Source organism: Syngnathoides biaculeatus, chromosome 7, assembly GCF_019802595.1.
Source record: "Syngnathoides biaculeatus isolate LvHL_M chromosome 7, ASM1980259v1, whole genome shotgun sequence".
NCBI lineage: Eukaryota > Metazoa > Chordata > Actinopteri > Syngnathiformes > Syngnathidae > Syngnathoides > Syngnathoides biaculeatus.
Window position 1 is genome coordinate 2,736,964 of NC_084646.1, and position 20,264 is coordinate 2,757,227.

At 41.5% G+C, this 20,264-nt stretch overlaps 1 protein-coding gene across 2 annotated transcripts; it reads right to left on the bottom strand.

The window, feature by feature from the left end:
- Nucleotides 1-1,338: 1,338 nt before the first annotated feature.
- bsg (basigin) lies at nucleotides 1,339-18,070 on the bottom strand. Of its 2 annotated transcripts, none has more exons than XM_061825267.1 (8): nucleotides 17,859-18,070; nucleotides 9,462-9,630; nucleotides 7,801-7,889; nucleotides 7,476-7,612; nucleotides 7,123-7,399; nucleotides 4,059-4,083; nucleotides 3,909-3,980; nucleotides 1,339-2,224 (listed from the first exon to the last, which is right to left on the bottom strand). In XM_061825267.1, the coding sequence occupies exons 1-7, from the start codon at nucleotides 17,920-17,922 to the stop codon at nucleotides 3,920-3,922; spliced, it is 822 nt and encodes a 273-aa protein (XP_061681251.1). In that variant the 5' UTR covers nucleotides 17,923-18,070; the 3' UTR covers nucleotides 1,339-2,224; nucleotides 3,909-3,919. The 2 variants fall into 2 exon arrangements, with proteins under 2 accessions (XP_061681251.1, XP_061681252.1); XM_061825268.1 differs by having other exon boundaries at nucleotides 1,339-2,227.
- Nucleotides 18,071-20,264: the final 2,194 nt, after the last annotated feature.

Sequence of the window (20,264 nt, forward strand, 5' to 3'; positions counted from 1 at the left end):
CTGGATTAAAAAGTCTTCTTGGTCAAATGGAACGACTTCTAAATTTTATATATTTCTTTTCAGACCAACCCTTTTTTGTATGTACTATCTACTTAAGAAGCGTTGGATTGCACTTTATTTTTATTTTTTTTTAAGTGCCATTGTGTTCCTTTACCCACCTCCATTTGCATGTAGACCATGTAGTAAAAAAATACTTATTTCAGTAGTTCAATACAAAATAAAAATAATACATGTACATATATGTTCTGCAGACTTGTGGCCAGTGTGTATCACAGTGATTAAGAATATTGTTGAAAAATCATATTTCAGTAGTTCGATTAAAAAAAAAAAAAAGGAAATCAAATGCCATTCAAACTAGACAATAGAAAAGGGCTGATTCTTCCCAATTTTTATCCACCCATCCACCCATCCATTTCTTTTCCGCTTATCCTCACGGGGGTTGTGGGGAGTGTCGGAGCCTATCCCAGCCGTCATCGGGCAGGAGGCGGGGGACACCCTGAACTGGTTGCCAGCCAATCGCAGGGCACATGGAGACAAACAGCCGCAACTCACAATCACACCTAGGGGCAATTTAGAGTGTTCAATTAATGTTGTATGTTTTTGAGATGTGGGAAGAAACCAGAGTGCATGGAGAAAACCCACAGAGGCACAGAGAGGACATGCAAACTCCACACAGGCGGGTCCAGGATGGAACCTGGGTCCTCAGAACTGCGAGGCCAATCCTCTACCAGCTGAATCCACCGTGCCCCCTCCCAATTTTTAACATACAGGCACCAAGCTGAGGGACAATAAGTATACGCACAGCTGCTCTACGCCTCTCACCGTGAACAACTCCGGAGTGGAACAGAGTCCAACCCCTCTCAAGAGGACTGGTACCAGAGCCCAAGCGGCACGTAGAGGCGAGTCCGACTATAGCTAGTCGGAACTTCGCGATCTCACGCACCAGCTCGGGCTCCTTCCCTGCCAGAGAGGTGACATTCCACGTCCCAAAAGTTAGTTTCTGTAGCTGGGGATTGGATCACCCAGGTCTCCACCAAGCTCACATTGCACCGGACCCCTAAGGCTCCCTTCACAGGTGGTGCGCCCAGGTTACCCTTTTGGGCTGTGCCCATCTGAGCCCCGTGGGCGCAGGCGACGCCACCATGCGCTCACTCTTGAGCACCATCTTCAGGCTTGGCTCCAAAGGCGGGGCAAGGGAAACCTGAATCCATGATTTTTTTTTTTTTTTACTCATCACAGGAGTTTACTAATTCGATGCATTAAATGTTACTGGGCTATTTAGTACCAATGACGTTTTGTTTTTACAAATATTGGTGGGTCATAACTGAGACAAGTGTATAAAATGTTACCATTTATTCAGTTTGTGCAAGTCGTACAACAGATGGTGACGTTCTCGCTAACTCAACACAAATCTGGCTAAGATCTTTATGTAGTTGTGTAACATCCAACAACAACTCACACAGAACGCAGTGTGTTCTATTTCTAACAGTGACATGATTTGCCCCCACCCCACTTGAAAACAAAAAAACAAGTGTTTAAATTTAGATCAATAAATTGAAAAGCAAGTAAAACATCTGTCAGGAGTTATGTCAATGCAGCAACTGCTGTTACATGTCTTTTTTTTTTGCAGTTGGTGCTCCATATATTTAACCAAACGTAAAAAAAACAAAACAAAACAAAAAAAAAACAATCCTATTGGGGAAAAAAAAAAAAAAAAAAAAAAAAAAAAAAAAAAAAACAAGCAGAGTGCTTTAACTTTGAAGTCATACTTCCAAGTGGTGAGAGTGCGAGACCGAGAGAGAAAGAAGGCAAAATCAAAAACTGCTGAGCGGAGTTTGTGAAGCAACCAATCAACGTGTAAAGAATGGCAGTGATCCAAAGAGTGTTTAAAGGTTGTCAGGGAAACAAGAGCGCTAACTAGTGGTCCTCATTTCGGACACTGCGAGGATTATTCTTTTATTGTTACGAGAAGACACACAATTGGCTACGACGGCATTGAAACTCATGCAACAGCGGCTCATTTGCCTCAAGCAAGGACGCACCTCATAGGCAGAGCGCTCTGGCGTGGTGAAGGTTAGTAGAGAAGAAATCGAGGAATTCAGCATTAGGAACAATAACACGTGAAGACAAAGGGGGAAAAAAATGAGTTCTTTTGACATTGCAGAGTTTGCGGGACGAGGTGATGTGGGACGACTTGGGACACGAGCGCTGCCATCTGGACATCCTTCCGGGAGAGAAAAGAAAAAGGAGCCACTGTCAAGAACATTTACCACCATCTTTACAGAGACTTCGTAAGAAATCGTTTAGCTCATTAATTATGTTCCATCTAATTGGAAACAATTGTATGGTTGTGGTCAGGATCAGGCTCCATGTTCAAAATAGATTGCTAACCAAAACAGCAGCACCGATCAAAACACAGACACTGAGATTAGTTAGTCTTTCCCCATGTGAAAGATGATCTTACAATTTTAGCGTATTACTATATTCTGAGGGGGCACAGTGGAGCACCTGGTAAAGCGCTGGCCTCACAGTTCTGAGATCCGGGGTTCGATCCCGGACTCGCCTATGTGGAGTTTGCATGTTCTTCGCGTGCCTGCTTGGGTTTTCTCCAGGCACTCCGGTTTCCTCCCACATCCCAAAAACATCCAACATTAATTGGACACAGAAAATGGATGGATGGATATATTCTGACGTGGTCGCTCCACAATGCATCCATATCGGGAACGCCACACAAGTTATTTATTCTGCCCAGTTGACTTTGTTCGTTTCACTTTCACTTAACTGTATCCATCCATCCATTTTCTTAGCCGCTTATCCTCACGAGGGTAACGGGGAGTGCTGGAGCCTATCCCAGCTGTCAATGGGCAGGAGGCGGGGGACACCCTGAACTAATTGTCAGCCAATCACAGGACACATGGAGACAAACAGCCACACTCACAATCACACCTTGGGGCAATTTAGAGTGTGCAATTAAATGTTGCATGTTTTTGGGCTGTGGGTGCAAACCAGAGTGCCTGGAGAAAACCCACACAGGCACAGGGAGAACATGCAAACTCCACACAGGCTGGGCCGGGGTCGAACACGGGGCCTCAAAACTGTGAGGCCAACGCTTAACCAGCTGAGCCACCGTGCCGCCGAGATTACTGTTAACGGTCTCTTCATATAATTATTCCAAAAATGCATTTGTACACGTAAAACTGGATTACACCATCATTGATTTTAAAAGTTGGAGGTGTTCTAATAGATAATAATAATAATAATTTTTAATAATACAGTGGAACATCCATTTATGGTAAGAGTTCAGCACTTGCAATGTAATCCAAATTGTCTGAAGGTGCTTGAGTCAATCACGAAAATATGCTCAAGTACAGTAGCTGCAAAACACAATTACAGCAAACTAATCGAGGCCAGATATGTATAACAAATGAACAAGGCTGCAAAAAAGGCAATAACTGCATGTTTTTTTGTGGGATGTGACCTCTTATTCTTAAACCTCTACACTAACTACCGTAATTTCTGAGAAATAAAATTAATAATATATATATTCATAATAAGTATTTGCAAATATTCTTTTTTACAAAATATTTGCAAAAAGTTATATTTAGGCATGTATGAAAAATAAAAAATACAATCAGATTGTATAGTCGTACACAGGTACATAGAGTGGTAAAAAAGGTATACATATAGATTTCGATATGCTATTTGATGTCTTATGTTACACATTTATATATATTATAGTAGTGTGCGTCCCCAACCTGAGCTTTCTGACTCCTCAGGGGAGCTTCGCATTTTACAATCGTTAGCATAGCATAGCATATTTGTTGCTCCTGCGCCAAAGATCAGAAACAAACTGCCCGTGAGTTTGTCTTAACTTAAAGTAAGACAAAAAAATGCCTTAATAAGCTTACCTGTTTAATATCTAGTTGGAATTCCTTTGTCTCAAGTTCTTGTCTTGGTGGTTGGCATTCGAGTTGCTCTTCCTTAAATACGAACAAAAGACTGCCAACATGAGCTCTTTCGACGGAACAAATGCAGACAGAGCGCCGGTGGGTACTTACAGAGGAGCCGAGCCTGAGTCGTCGTCTGGGCCGCGGAAGCAGCAGCAGGGGGGAGGAGGGCAGACAGAAAAGAGAGTCCGTTAACATCGGGAGACGTGTGCTTGTGTGGAAAGTGCATGCCATACAAGGCTTAACCTTTACATCTTCTAAATGGTGACTCCATGAGTTAGGACAAAGATTGAAAACTCATGCCTTTCTGTTCTATCTGACAACACAAACCTTTAAATATTATATATATATATTTCACAATTGTATGCACAGCAACGCGCTGATGAAGCTCATACAAAAAAAATAAATACATAAATAAAAACTATACCCAAATGGTCCATGCAGTCAAGCAAGAGAGCAGCAAAGGAAGACTGCGGGTGGGAGCTTGATATCAAAACAGTAAACGTGGAAATTGAGAGCGCTGACACTTACTGTGGCTTGATGATAGCAAAAGCACATATCCATAACAGAGCACTCAATGGGGCTCAATGCGAAAAATGAGCCAAACGTCTTCATGAGATCACTACAGTGATACCTTCAAAGGCCTCAAGAGTTCGACTTGACAAAACTTCTCTACAGATGTACCGTATTTTCCGCACTATAAGGCGCACCCAAAAGTCTTTCATTTTAAACGCAGACGGTGCAGCTCCATCTAATGGATGCATAACATAACCCCAGCCTCTACTGTAGCGTCTATTCTAGGCGCCTGATAATGCGGTGCGCCTTATATATGACGAAAACATTTTATAATGGGCCATTCATTGAAGGTGCGCCTTATAATGCGGTGCGCCTTATAATGCGTAAAATACGGTACCCAAGTTTTTAAATCCTCTCAAAGTCTTGCCTTATAATGTTGTACAAACATTCCGACACAAAATGCCCACAGTGAACATCATAGTATGTAAATGACAAGCTGTCAGCTGTCCCTGGACCTCATTTCAGCCAGCATTGAATGACCAGGATGATAGAGAAGAATATGAGCAATATTAATGAACAAATTGCCACTGTCTAGTGTTCTTATGAGTAACATTCATTGGTCGCAGTCCCAAAAACAAAAACAATCTGGTTGCTTTGATTCAAACTTTGCACATTTATTTAATACTTGTGTGGATATTAAATGTTGAGATGCAATAGCAACAAAGTTTTTTTTTTAATGCCTCAAGCCCAAAGGAAAAAAAAAAAAAAAGAGCACACTAATTTTTTTTCTCCTTTCAGTATGCAAGCCAACCTCAAGAGTAAAAGATTATTTTCTCTTCAGCTTTTCAGAAGATATTTTTTTATTCATGGTTTATGAGTAAATATCTATCCTAATTGTTTGTGAGGGAAAAATCTGGTTAGTTGGAATTCTGTCATAAACCAATGAACACCTGTGTAGTACCACTTTGACAGCTAAGAAATATTTTTTAATTTTTATAACTCAGGGATTGTCACGGAACAAAGCGCGTTTGACCTTTGAGGTACCACTGTTAACGGCCTTATCATGCACTGAGGACAAGATGCACAAGTCATGCAAGCAATGCCGCCACTTGTCTTTGTCTCGAGTTTTAATGTCGCTTGGTCTCATTTGACTCTTTCTCTGGCTCAGACGACATGCACTTACAAAAGAATTAAAGGGAGTCAATAAGGAGAAACAAAAGGAAGCTCAGTCTCCTTGTTCTAAAGGGCCAGTGAAAGAGTGAACACGTCTTTCAGCGCATTCCTTTCAAAAGTGGTGACCAAGAGAGAGAAGTTCATTCCAGTTCACCACTCAGTCACCTCAGCGCAACCACTTCAGTCTGTCATGCGGTTTTTTTATTCACTTACCAAACGCAAAATCAGCAGCGAACAGAGAAGTAAAAAATGTAAAGAATAAAAAGAAAAAAGAATCGTAGTATACACAAGCGGAAACTGAACGGTGAAAATTCTACCACAATATGCAAATAATGACAAAGAAGGCATGCAACTACACTGGAAATATCCAATTATTACATCACGATGGCAAATTGATGCTCTCAAGTCTTGTCGGTCCAAATTACTAGAGGGGGGGAAACCAGCCCACAATAAAAAAAAAAAAAATACAAATTTCAAAGTCAAGAAGATTACCATTTCTATTAGTGACTCAATACAAGAGTGACTTGAAAAAAAGTATTTGCAAATAGATTAATTTCAGACTGAAAATAGGGTTCAATTTTTAAATAGTATGCAGTGAGTATGGAAAAGTATTCAGACAATTGCAGCAATCTACTAAAATAATTTACCGTAGGTTCATATGCTTCCTCATTAATGTGTAAACAGAATCCCATATTAACGGGGAAAAATTTCAAATTGTTTACATTTTTACAGATTGATTTAAAAATAAAATTGAAATATTACACAGCTAGAACTATTTAGACCCTTTCCTCAGTATTTAGTGGAACACCCTTTTGAGCATATACAGCTGAGTCTGAGAACAATGTAAGATTTTTTTTTGTCCTTACACAGGTTGCAATCCATTAGTGTTGTCATTGCCATGGTAAAGTGTCTACGTTACGTTACGTTTAGTTAACGTTTATGAAATAAACGTGTAAATTAAGCTCAAGACTACACAAAATAAGCGACGTCTTTCAATATCTATTCTACTCGTAACAAATTTTACGCGCATGATTTTTCGTGCTCGACTGTGCAGATTGGCGAGCACGGAGGCGCGCGAGCAAGTTCGCACCTGTCAAATGTGAGTGACTGCATACCACCATGGTTTTACTACGCCAAAAGACACACGACAAGTCTAAAAACTCTTGTGAGGATAAGCAGCTTGGAAAATGAACATGGACTTTAAACGATGGAAAGAATCATGTGACCGACGCTTTGGCCTGCATGGACGGCCCCTCTGCGTCACTTGACTTGCACACGGCACAAATTGCAGCTTTGATTTGAATATACTGTACACAATGGCGATGCGGACTAAATAACTTTTGCGGAGCCAATAAATGACCATATTGATCGGATCGGCAAATTATGAGCTAATCAGCATTGACTGCTAACTACTAACCTTACACCGATCAAATCGGTGTCAAGTCTACACTTTCAACAGTTCTTACTTTTTAAGAGTGTTACGTACCATCAGTGACCTCATCGGGCTTTCTCCTCTTCTCGTAGATGAGGATGATGGTCACCAGGATGATGACCTCTGCCACGATGCCGAGGAAGGGCCAGAGGGCAGCGAGGCGGCTGCGCACGCGCAGGTGGATCTGGGCGGTGTTGGTCCCAATGTCGTTGGTGCCGGAGCAGATGTAGTCGCCCACGTCGTTCTCGATGCTCAGGTCAGTGATGGTCAGCACGGTCTTGTTGGGGGTGCTCTTGATCTCGTACTTGTCGCTGGTACCGTTGATGATGGGCTGAGTCGTTCAATGGAGCGTCGTTATCATTTACAAGTTTCGGAATCACGAAATGTGCGCTCACGGTGTTGCTGACCTCTTGGGCGCCATCTTGAACCTTGAACCAGTTCCAGTCAGTGGGCAGTGGGTAGCCATGGCTCACACACACCATCACACCTTTGTCTCGCTCATTGCCGTGCTCTGAGTGCTTGTACGGTGCGACGTGGGGGAGGGCTACAAGCACAAAGAGAAAAGTAGAAGATGAGCAGTTATTCGCAGGTCGCAAAACTGGACAGCCTGAACCACCCATAAACAGCCTCTTCTAAGAGCACCCACAAATTCAACTGGAAGATTAAATACTACAACAAACCGACTTGCCATAGGTAACCTCGAATATCAATGGGATCCTCTCATTTTCTTACTTTTGACTTCAATCGTTTGCTGCACTTCTGGCTCACTCTGGAAGACACACGCGTACTTTCCACCAGAGCTGTAGGTGATCTTGTCCAATCTGGAAATGGAGGGGGGGGGGGGGGGGGGATAAGAGAAGTGGAGATAATTTTAAATTGTAATTTTAGACTGTTGTGGTAAATTACTGTGCTTAAGTATTTTTTCCCTCCTATCAGTACTTTTGAGCATTTATTTTTAATAATATTTTACTTTTTCACCCTATGTTCAAAAACAAAGAATTTCAAATGAGTGCAACAGCTTGGTGAAGTCAATGGTTTGCAGGCTCGATCCATTTCTTAGAAGTAAGTTACATTGTGTCATCAAATATTAAATGTTATTCACCAAGTTAATTTAATGTAATTTCCAATATTTTGGCTCACTTGAATACTGAGTGGCTTCAAACAAAACATCTAAAATGTAAACACCATGAAATAAAAGCTGGAATTCTGAACTTTAAAGGCTTTGGCCTTGCCGTTCCAATATTTGTGAGGGGACTGTAATTTAAAAAAAAAACAAAAACAAAAAAAAAAAAAAAAAAAAAAAAAAAAACATTCAATAAGCATTAATTAGGCCCCCATGGGGAAATTACCGTAATTCCCGGCCTACAGAGCGCACCTGGTTATGAGCCTCACCCAGTACATTTGTAAAGGAAATACCAATTGGTACATACATACACCGCAGCTGTGTAAAAGCCACAAGTGCTCACATTGAAACCCACATTGAAGCACGAGATATTTACAAAGACGGTACATAGAGTTTAACGTTAGCGTCGCTAGCGCTAACAGGGCCGGTAAAAAAAAAAAAAACAAAAACAAAAAAAAAACATACCAGTAAAAATCACTGAGACACGACAGTAACACACTAGCGCACCACTAACAAGGCCGGACCGGTAAAAGTCACTTCCTCGGCACATATATATTCTACCGGTCTCACTCTTACCTTTTCCGCTCAACTGCCCCCCTTGCGGGCGTTTGGAAAAAAAAAATGCAAATTAGCTGCTTCACCGCATAAACCGCAGGGTTGAAAGTGTGTGAAAAAAGTCGCGGCTTATAGGTCGGAAATTATGATTATAGTTTTATGGGAACAAACTGGACCATAGCGCCACACATTAATTAGAATGTCGTCGTAAAAAATAAGTACTACTTTTAACTTTAAAAAGACTATCATTAAATGAAAGGATCAGAAAAAGTTGTATGTCCATCCATCCCTAATTTGAGCCACTTATCCTCACAAGGTTCTTGGGAAAAGTTGTAAATCCATGTGACACAATCAAAACAAACTGGTTCATGTTGTTGTGGTAGTTACAGTAGGACTTTAGTTTGTAGCGCTTGCCTGCTTCTTGTCTAATGGTCAAATTAAGGTCAGGGCGACTGTGCAAAACTGCTAGCGGTGCTTATCCACGCTGTCAAGCGCGCAGGCCAATCGGCACGTCTACACGGTCCATCTCTTTGCTAATCAGGAGCGGCGAATGCCTGACAAAGCGCCCTGAGCTCTATTGTGATTTGAGGCGGTGACGTAGGAAAAAGGAAAAAGCACACCATTGTGAATACACTGGTTCTCTTGTGAACGGTGAATTATGTACACAACTGTATAAGTACCTCGGGGTTAAACACGCGCAAAGTTTGCAACTCACCGCAGGATCGTGCTGTGGTCAACGGCCGTGGATTTGGACGTCTCGATGACTTTGCCGTTGTGCGTCCAGTATGATCCCTTGACGACGAGAGTAGTGTCGGTCAAATTGCAGCTCAGCACGGCGGAGGTCTGGTTGTTGACCTCGGTAGGATCAGTGATGATGGTTGGGGCTTGACAAGGATGAGGCCAGCATTTAAGTTTTTCAAATCACAGTCTGAGGTGCTACCCCAAATGCAACTTGAATTTCCATATTTACAAATCAACTGTTACCACAAAATGACATGAGAAAATATCACTTTGCCATGTTGTTGATGTATAGATTTACATACAAATAGTTATGTTTAGGCTCTCTGTAACAACAGTTAAGTGTTGCAAGAAGAATTGAAGCTCTCAAATTAAAATGAACTGTAGAAGAGCAATACAAAAACACTATATATTCAATAGCAAAAATGGAAAAGGGAAGTTGTGGAGGAACATTATTAGATAGAGGAGAGCTAAAAGGAAGGAAACTATTTTTAAGAGAAAATCATGCAGAATAAGCAACAAGATAGCAGAGAAAGCGAAAGAATTCCAATCACATGGTACACAAGTATTTGTCATATGATGCTTCAGTCAGACCAACAGAACTAATCTTATTCCTCTATGCTGACTGAAGTAATACGAGTCCACAAGGAGGGGGAACGGCTACGGAAAGCAGAATCAGCCTCTTCCACTTATAAACTGTTACTAAGAGTCAAGGAATATATACAGTACTGTGCAAGTCTTAGGCAACCATTTGATTTGTTTTATGAATGCAAAATGACCAAAATCAATGAACCCTAGAACACTTAAAGAGCCCAAAAAGGGGAATCACATTTCATGTATTTTAGAACACCGACAGCACAGACATCCAGATCATCACCAAAATTGATGTGTAAAAGGGTTTTAAAGAATGCGAATGAACCTGGTGGTAGCCCAAGATTATGCACACTACTGTACTGTGTAAAACATCCACCCATCCATTCTTTTTCTTTGCCGCTTACCCTAACGAGGGTCGCGGGGAATGCCTGTCAACAGGCAGTGTACACCCTGAAGTGGTTGCCAGCCAATCGCAGGGCACATGGAGACAAACAGCCACACTCACAATCAAACCTTGGGGCAATTTAGAGTGTCCAATTAATGTTGCATGTTTCTGGGATGTGGGAAGAAACCGGAGCGCCTGGAGAAAACCCACGCAGGCACAGGGAGAACATGCAGACTCCACACAGGTGGGACCGGCATCGAACCCTGGTCCTCAGAACTGTGAGGCCAATGCTTTACCAGCCTACCCACCGTGCCACCCTGTGTAAAACATAAAAAAAAAAAAAAAAAAAAATAGAGATGGTCTTAATTGGAATTGAACACTAAGAATTTGGTCGATTGGTGATGAATCGTGCCCTGAAGCAAATGACAGAAAATTGAATGCACTACATGGCTCCAACCAACAGAGGCACAGTCGATTCATCGATTAGATTTCGCTCAAAATGATCAAGAAAATGGTACTCTCCAAAAAGCTTTTTACAGAAACCCAACCTTATGACCCGTATTATCTGCAAACTATCCATCATACCGCTACCTAATTCATGACATGGGGAAAGGTAAAGGACTAAGATCCATTCCCTACCACGAGAATGGGGGTTCTGAGCAAGGTGTGCAATACTACGGGGCTGATAGAGGGAAGGTGGGGTTCAACGAGAAGTGGTATGTCCACAGCTCGACTACCGGGAAGATGCTTTGACCCGAGTCTCCTCGGGCTTCTCCTGTGACTCACTTTCAATCACAATAATGTTCGCTTGTGAGCGGATCCACTTGATTTTTGGCGTCTTGGTCAGCTCATTGCGGTCGGGGTCGTTGGAGGCGCGGCACTCATACGTGCCCGAGTCGTCGAGGGCGAGGCTCGTGAGGCGAACGGTGCTTGTGGCGTGTGTGACGTATGTGGCGTTTATCTGCACGCGGTCGTCCCGCGCCCCGTCAAAGAGCTGCACGGCAGTCTCGTTGGGCTCTTGGCCCTCTATGAACCACCACTGTACCTCGGGGATGGGGCTGCCTATTACCTCGCAATGCAGCTCGGCGCTGTCGTCGAGTAGCTTGGTGACGGAGAGGGGAGACTTGATGAAGCCCGCTGAGTCAGAAGGGCACGTGTTAATAAGATATTTTTAGATGTGGTGGTGGTGGGGAGTTCAAGCAAAGCCAGGTGAGTTCATGAATTGGTATAAAAAATAAGGCAGTGGCAGAAGAAAACAGGGAAGAAAGAGAGATAAATAATTAATAAAACTGAAATGAAATGGAAATATGCAAGTACACACAAAACAGAACATGATTTCCACTCACATATAAAAACAATTTTTACTTTGCATAAATTTAGCTAAAATTCTATAATATACAAAATCAGCAGAACATACAATAGTTTACTTTAAGGGGTAATCCACCGGTTTGCATTAACAATGTATCCAATAGGTCATGTAATATGTACCCTATTTTGACAATGTGATGTTAAATGCTGTCTTATTTAATAGTGTTTGGAGAAGATTTTTATCGAAAATTACGAATTTTCAGGGACGCTGCCATTTTCGCAAGTCACATGAGCTATGTGGGCGTATTTGACGCGTTACGTGCCGTTCCAAACGCTCGATTACATGGGACACAACAATGCCCAGCACCGATTTCTAAGATTTATCTTCATCTGTTGAAGAAATAGCAGTATTGGTTGATCGGGAAGAGGGAAGAATACTCAAATACACAGCCGTGAGCGGCACACCTCCGGGGCTCAGGGGAGCCCTGGAGCTTGCTCGCCAGGGAGCGAGCTCACAGCTTGGCTGCTCGGTTGATTGGGAAGACGGAGGAATACAGTGGCACAGCTCACAACTGTATATGGATTTATTCCTCCATCTTCCCGCCCAACCGATACTGCTATTTCTTCATTAGATGAGGGTAAATCCGAGAAATCAGCGCTGGGCATAAATGTTGTCCCATCTAATTGAGCCTTTGTCACGGCATGTGAGAAGTCACATCTGCGCATGTAGGTCATGTGACTCGTGAAAATGGTAGCACCCCTGAAAATGTGTCATTGTCGATAAAAATCTTCTCAAAACGCTGTTAAATGAGAGGATTTAACATCAAATTGTCAAAATAAAGTACATATTACGTGACCTATTGGATACACTGTTCATGCAAACAAGTGGATTTCCCCTCTAACTTTTTATACTGATATTTGTCTTTTGTAGTGCCACAGGCCCTTCAGTATCATAATTCCAATCTTCCCTGATGTGTTACGCATATTGAAGAACTGACAATAAAAGCACTTTGTAGCTTAACAATATGAGTAAATGCAGAACTGGATCAAATCACACTTAGATTTAAAATAGGGCAACCCAGTAATGTCTGTTATTATTTTTTTGGATACACAAAGAATGCAGGTTTAACCCAAATTAGCATGAGAAAAATTATAATATAAATGTAAAAAACGAAAAGCATGACAGGCAAAACAGATGATGATGAGATGTAATAGTGAATGAGGTCAGCATATTCCATGTATGATTAGAAATGAGTCAACCAAATGTGTGTGGGTGGACAGGTGTGTGTTTGTGTGAAGGAAAATGTATACATGATGGTACTGTGGTGGAAAATTGTGTTATGACAAGTTCGTAATGCAAAAAAGAATCTTCCTGAGACAAGAATATTCCTTTTCTCTTCCGGTTTATCGGAACTAAACAGGAATCAGAAGGGAGTTCAAGACAGACCAATTTCACACCTGTCATTGTTCCTCTGCAAGGCTGAATACAAAGTAAATAATCATGCACGCATAATCAGACCTGATACTTCCGTATCCACATATCCTACATTTACCAAGAATATTTCCTACTGCACAATTCTTATAATTGGCAGGGAGGGCTTCTTTGGCATCTCTAAGGGGCGGATAAGGGAGGTCATGCTTGATATACTGTCCACTACATTTGAGTGGGTCCAGGACATAATTGTTACACAGCAGGCAGAGCAAAAGCTCCCTCGCACTTCTTTTCAGAGACATCAGGAAAATAAACAAGGCTTGAACAAATGAGGGATCCAACTAATTGGCTTATTTTAAGAAGGCCGATTAGTGGTAAAAACAAAGGCCAAAGTCTGCCTGTGCATCATGTAACCGTTTTAAGTTAAGGTGTCTTTGCCACTTTTACCAAAGGTCACCTTCAAAGTAGACTTCAAACAATTTGGATTTTTGAGGCTGACCGCCGAGTTTACAAATAATGATAACCAATCCGATCACAAGATGGGAGTGTCTATTTAAATGACTTACTTCAATTATGGCTGCAGCTATTTAATCATTTTAAAATAGCATGTTCTGATTATCCCATTGTTTAATTGAATAAAAAAATTATTTTACGTCACGTATGCATCAGCGAATAAGAATGTAGCGTTTACTGTCTTATAATTGGCCAGTCTTCCGGTTGAGTGTTTCAGCGTGAGCGTTTGTTTTCATACCGTTTCTTTAATAAAATGATTGAAACCTCACCGTCGACTGTCTATTCTTGACCACAAAGCATTACAATATGTTCTGACGGGCAATGGCAGTTTATATTAAATTAGCAAACCATACATTATTTTGTGTTGGGGATCGTAGAGTTGCTGTTGTACTACACATTGTACCTTAGCTTCTGAATGAGTCAAATGATCGCAAAATTCAGACAGTCTATCCTCTGTGGACACTTTCCTCCTGGCTCTCCTGCCAACTTACTCCGAAACAAAAAGTGTTGCATGTGACTGCAGTAACGCCAGTCCATGTAAAAAATAAATAAATAAAAACACACACACATTATATAGATAGAGAGACAGAGAGAGAGAGAGAGAGAGAGAGAGAGAGAGAGAGAGAGAGAGACAGAGACAGAGAGAGAGAGACAGAGACAGAGAGAGAGAGAGAGAGAGAGAGAGAGAGAGCTGCGAAGTGTCAAGGCAGAGATTTTACTTCGGTTTGTGGAAACAAAATTTATGCATTGTAAGAACAGCCATGTCTCGTGTTTTTATGAAAGAAACTATTTTATGGGTCCTGAAAAAAAAACCCAACGTGAAACGTAAAACCTTACTATGAGCATGGTTCTGCACAAAGTGTCCGAGCTGAGCATTGAAGAGCAAACTCTGTATGCATGCTTTATCATCGCAGAGAGCCGATGTTCATATTTCATATATTAGTCAGGGGAAAATGAACTGAGGGTTGCTTCAGCTTTTGGAAAAAGACGAGTTGTCCTCAGGCAATACTGGCAAATATTGACATTTTACACTTAACTAGAAAGACTAGTACAATGTCAAGGTTGCGTACAAAAGAAAACTGTGAGAGAATGGGGGGAAAAAAACAGAAAACTGAGATACACTGAAGCTATTTGATCCTGGCCCCCTGCTTGGCAGAGAAGGAGGGGTTGACTTCCTGGCCCGTAAACCCACATACAGAACATTTTGTGGATCTGATGCAATGTTGAGCGTACTTCCCCTTTTGATAAAGAATAATCAATAATTTGATGGGGCAGATGAGTGACAATTTCACATTTCAACATTACTGCTCAGACCATTAATTTATCCTAACAGAATAATAATTTTACTGAGCAGGTTTTGCAGCTGGTCCCCCTAATGTACAGTACAGCCTTGGTTCTGGAACGTCCCCCTTTTCGAACGACAACCGGTACTCGAACACCCCCAACAAAATCTGGAAATAGCAGAACGCGCGCGGCCCAACCACCTGACCCACCTGCTATGCTCTTTGTTATTGTCAATTTGAACGAACCCCCCCTAAAAAACCTGCAAATAACATAACTCACACAGCGGTTGATTCGGTTTTTGAACAAACTGGTTCTTCCTTCTAGAAAGGATTATGGTCGAGGAACGAGGCTCTACTGTATTTAAGAAAGAACAAAAAAATCTTACTGAAAACAATTCCCATAAATGACTGCGGACGGAGGGTAAAAAAAAAAAAAAGACTGTATTCTGTCCTAGTTTTCACATCAAAGTTATGCAAGATAAAAGGGAAACTGTATGATGATTTTCAGTAATGGTCTTTGAAATGGCAACAGCAGACATTATGATACAGCTCTTGTACGGATTACTACTAGATTGTGTTGCAAAACTAGCCACCGAGCACACTCAATCTTGATAGTAACTGTGGAAACAATAAGAGGGCCATTTTGACTGCACCGCATCCAAGTAAATTTTTTTGAAATATTATTAGTCAGTGCGGGATTCCACATTGTAACTTATGATGCGCGACTTTGATACATCATAAATAACATCAACATAAAAGCTTTTCTCACTGTTAAATGTTGTCAAACATAAATTGGTGGGAATACAATATAGTAATTTAGTACAGTGATGAAACGATACTTTCTCTAGAGTACGCATACTCAAGAAGTCTCTCAATACTATGTATGCCACCCAATAGACTGTTTTTAACTGACGTCACACACCTTCAGGTTGAGAACGCAGTCGCCATTTTGGTTTGGTGAATTTGCGTAAACAAACTAAGCAGGAATCATTTCAGAAAGGCGCATGGATGGGGGCACACTCCTATGTTGTCGGTTGCTCAAACGAAAGTAGCCGTTGTAAAGAGTATTTCTTTCGACTCCCAGCAGTGATAAAGAACCAGTGCGAAAAAACGGAGCAGATATCAACCAAACAGCGACAACTGTGACTGTCTCGTATTAGCAGAGCTGATCTAGCAGCCAAGCACAATACTCGTGTGTGTGTGTGTGTGTGTGTGTGTGTGTGTGAGAATGCAATGCATGTCTCCAAAATCTGTATTTTTTGCTTTATTATAATAAGTTTCCAAAAACGAGTTACCGTACCGCGAGCTCTTCCGTGAGTTGAGTTCAGAATGTAGCCGTGGAAGTGGAGAAAGAGGTGCGGGCTCCGCTTGGGGCTCGTCCCGGTCAAACCTCTCTCCCTCTCGGTAACAAAAACAAAAATAATAATCTACAGATCTTTCGTTGGTATAGTCAACATAATTTAACATACCGCTGCCTGTAATCCCGCAGTACATATTTAAATTGCATTGTGCAATACACTAACCATAGCAGTGTGCTTACAATGGATACCGCCGCATGACGAACCCAGCCATTGATTAATGGGTTGAAGGACTCCAGGCCTTTGTAATTCTTTAGTTGGTCCACGGTATAAGCGCTTGTCGAGAAGAGGAGATAGTTGACGATGTCTGGGTCGCTTACCGGCGCCCACATTTGTGTACTCCATTTGTGTTTATCCAAGCGTATGGGTCGATATTGTCACTCAAAGCAGACTTCTTGTCGTAAGGGTTTCTTGAAACAACATCTAACGAGCAGCGATAACTTTCCAAAGTCTTTTTAGCCATCATGCATCACTTTTAACAGTTGTACGAACATTTGTGTAACTCCAAAAGCATTATAGTGAAATGCGGGTCTGTAGAGTGAACCCATCCAACACAGCCAGGTGCCCCAGATGCAGTCACGAGTTCGAAAACAGTCTATACCTGCCTGTCATAAGTAGTATTCTGGCCTTCATATGGATGTGTGGATATTGAGTGAAACGCGAGATTTTCAACAAAAGTGATGATTAAAATTAATACTCTCATCAAAACCACAAAACAGTGGCATTATCAAGTATGGTTATTTGTCAGTGAATATTTAGTAGTTGTCTTTGTATCTTTAAAAAGGTGAGTCTCTGTAAGGCAACGCACACGTAAAGAGTTGAAAATCTTTTCACTTGAGATTACCATAAATAAAAAAAAAGTAAATGGGAAAACGTCATCAGTGTGTATCTTTTCACGGTGGTTTGTAGCATCAACTCAACAGAAGTCAACGACTGCCTCAACGAATTAAAACAGGCAACCGGCGAAGAACGAGTCAGCATTATCTTCAGTCTTATATTTCATATAAAGACGTGGACGAAATAGTTTAACCTAAGATTCCCACTGCCACGGTTTAGCAACATTTGATGGCCTGTACAGGCCAAGAGACACCGAAAAACAACGCAGGACATACGTTACCAATTAGCTTACAGCTCGACACGACCTATTGCGTAAGCGTCAACATTGTTTGGTGATATATAAACTGTACTCAAAATAGATATTATAATAGCAAAACTCCAAAAGAAACCGTTTCACGTTGAAACACGACGGGGTCATTGTAGCTAACAGTGCTAATAAATTTCACCCTCGGAAAATTAGAATACAGTACACAATGTGCTTTTTTTTTTTTTTAAGTTTAAGTCGAAGTGTTGTGACATAGTAGGTATTTTATAGGGACAAAAATATCCAACCGCTATAAACCACAGCGTTGAAAGACACATAAACGACGTCCGGGCCGAGAGCAAAGTCTTCCATCTTCGACCAACATGGCTGACCATATAGAGGGGAGGAAAATTCGCTTACCTGTGGATGCGTTCGCTCTCCAACAGCTCACCACAAGGACAACGACAGCCCAAAATAGCTTCATGGTTGTCAACCTGCTACGTGCTCGACCACACGCCGATAGATGCAGTCAGCGCCGGGTTGTGTTTGCTCGTGCTTCGCTTCCCACAAGTTCGAGCCGCCGAATGTTGGCAAAGAGAGATTCTCCAGTCGTCCTCTAGTGGCGAACACGCCCCAAGCCGCACGTACCCTATGACGCAAATTCACGGGGGCGTGAACTCATCGCTTTTCTGGAACGTTTCATTCATTCATCTGTCAACTACTTTTGGAATTAATATGTGGCTCGGATTAAAAAAAAGAAAAAAATCAATTTATTGAAAAAAAAATTTCAGATTGACGGTGCAAAAAATAACTGATTATGATTTAGTTAGTGGTTTGGTCCACATCTCAGCAAACAGGTTTCCAATTACACCATCTTGTGTGTCATAGAGGTCAGAAAACACAGGTGATAGGTGAAGCGCAAAGTTTTCTTCTATCGTTAATTCATCCGATTGGTCTCAGGGTGGTGGTGACCTCATTGGAAACCTATCCATTGGTAAAACAAGATTGATCATTCTTTTCCAAATTCAAAGCTGAGGTTTACAAAAGTCGTATTTTGATCAAAAAGCGAAATTAGCCTGCTTTCGTGGATGACTGGAGAGAAAATGAGAGCTACTTCTTCATCGTCTGATTTATGCAAAGTCCTACTACTTTTTGATACACTAAAGATCCATCTATTTTCTTTTGCCGCTTATCCTCACGAGGGTCGCGGGGAATGCTGGAGCCTATCCCAGCTGTCAAAGGGCAGGAGGCGGGGTACACCCTGAACTGGTTGCCAGCCAATCGCAGGGCACATGGAGACAAACAGCCGCACTCACAATCTCACCTAGGGGCAATTTAGCATGTCCAATTAATGTTACATGTTTTTGGGGTGCGGGAGGAAACCGGAGTGCCCGGAGAAAACCCACGCAGGCACGGGGAGAACACGCAAACTCCAAACAGGCGGGGCTGGGATATAAACCCTGGTCCTCAGGATTGTGGGGCCAACGCTCTTAAACAGTTGGTATTGGTAATAATGATATTCACCTATGTCACAGGTGTCAAACTCAGGCACGGGGGCCAATTTGGCCCGCCACATGATTTGCTGTGGCCCGTGGAGCCAAATCTAGAGTGTCAATTTTCATGATTCTTGCAAAATCTGTACCAAAATGTCCTCATCATCAATAATGAAGTTGAGATTTTACAAGCATTTTTGTTACCAATTGAAAAAAACTGCCCTTGATTTCTGATTCCAAAACTAGTTCATAAATTGATGTGAATATGATGAGACGATTAAATATTTTTATTGTTTCACAGTCACAACAGGCCTCTGAGGGAAAACGGAACTACAATGCGGCCCGCGAGAAAAATGAGTTTGACACCCCTGACCTATGTGAAGATTTGACTGTGGTAATGATCAATAATTATCAACAATAAGTTAAGGTAAGAAATGTAAATATGAACAATTCCAAGGAAATCACAATAAGGCTTAAAACTAATAGCTGTTTAAATAGGCCGCATCACCTACTTGGAGTTTTTCGGGGTGACATGGTGCCTGTTGGCACTGTCATGCTTTTTAAAGGAAATGTTCATCGATACTAACCAAATGTATGTAAACTTTTGACCTCAAAGAAAATAAAATAACTTGGATGAAACAGGGGAGGTTTAATCTGATTTGAATTTAGTGAGACAAAAATATGAAGTGTTTATGCTGAGAATGCAAACTTCTGGCTTCAGATGTAGCCGCTTGACCCAGTTAAAAGGGCAACTCAAATATTGGAGACTAAATCCCATTGTTGAAAAGTTTGAATAGTTTCATATAATAAATAAAGCCAGGCTTATTTTCTTTCCTCTCTTCATAAACGGGAAGTCTATAGGAACAATCTGTTCCGATCAAAGCACTTTGAAGCTAAAGGGAGCGATAGAAAATGGAGGAAGTACACCCGTGATGGACAAACAATTAAAAAGGAAGTGAAATTGATGGCTTCATTGATGCAGGAAAGGATCTGAGAGAACCAGAACACCAGAAAAATACAAAACAATCTCAAAAATCTTATTCTACATTGAGAGTTTGGGCTCATGCATCAAAAGCGGTTCCATTTTCATTGGGGCTGCTCTTGAATTATGTCGTTTTCAAACATCAAGCGGGCACTTTTGAGCAAAAGGTCTTTTGATTCATAATTTTAACAAATGAGCGCCCGTCATGTTCTTCAACTTGATCATACACAGTGAAGAAAATAAGTATTTGAACACCCTGCTATATCCAAGTTCTCCCACTTAAAAATCATGGACGGGTCTGAGATTTTCATGGTAGATACATGTCCACTGTGAGAGAACACCATCCCTACT

Coding starts and splice junctions, on each gene's coding strand:
- bsg (XM_061825267.1), bottom strand. CDS start 17,922: ATGAAGCTATTTTGGGCTGTCGTTGTCCTTGTGGTGAGCTGTTGGAGA. Junction 7,613..7,800: donor GCAAACGATTGAAGTCAAAA/GTAAGAAAATGA, acceptor TTGTGCTTGTAG/CCCTCCCCCACGTCGCACCG. Junction 3,981..4,058: donor GACTCAGGCTCGGCTCCTCT/GTAAGTACCCAC, acceptor TTCGTATTTAAG/GAAGAGCAACTCGAATGCCA.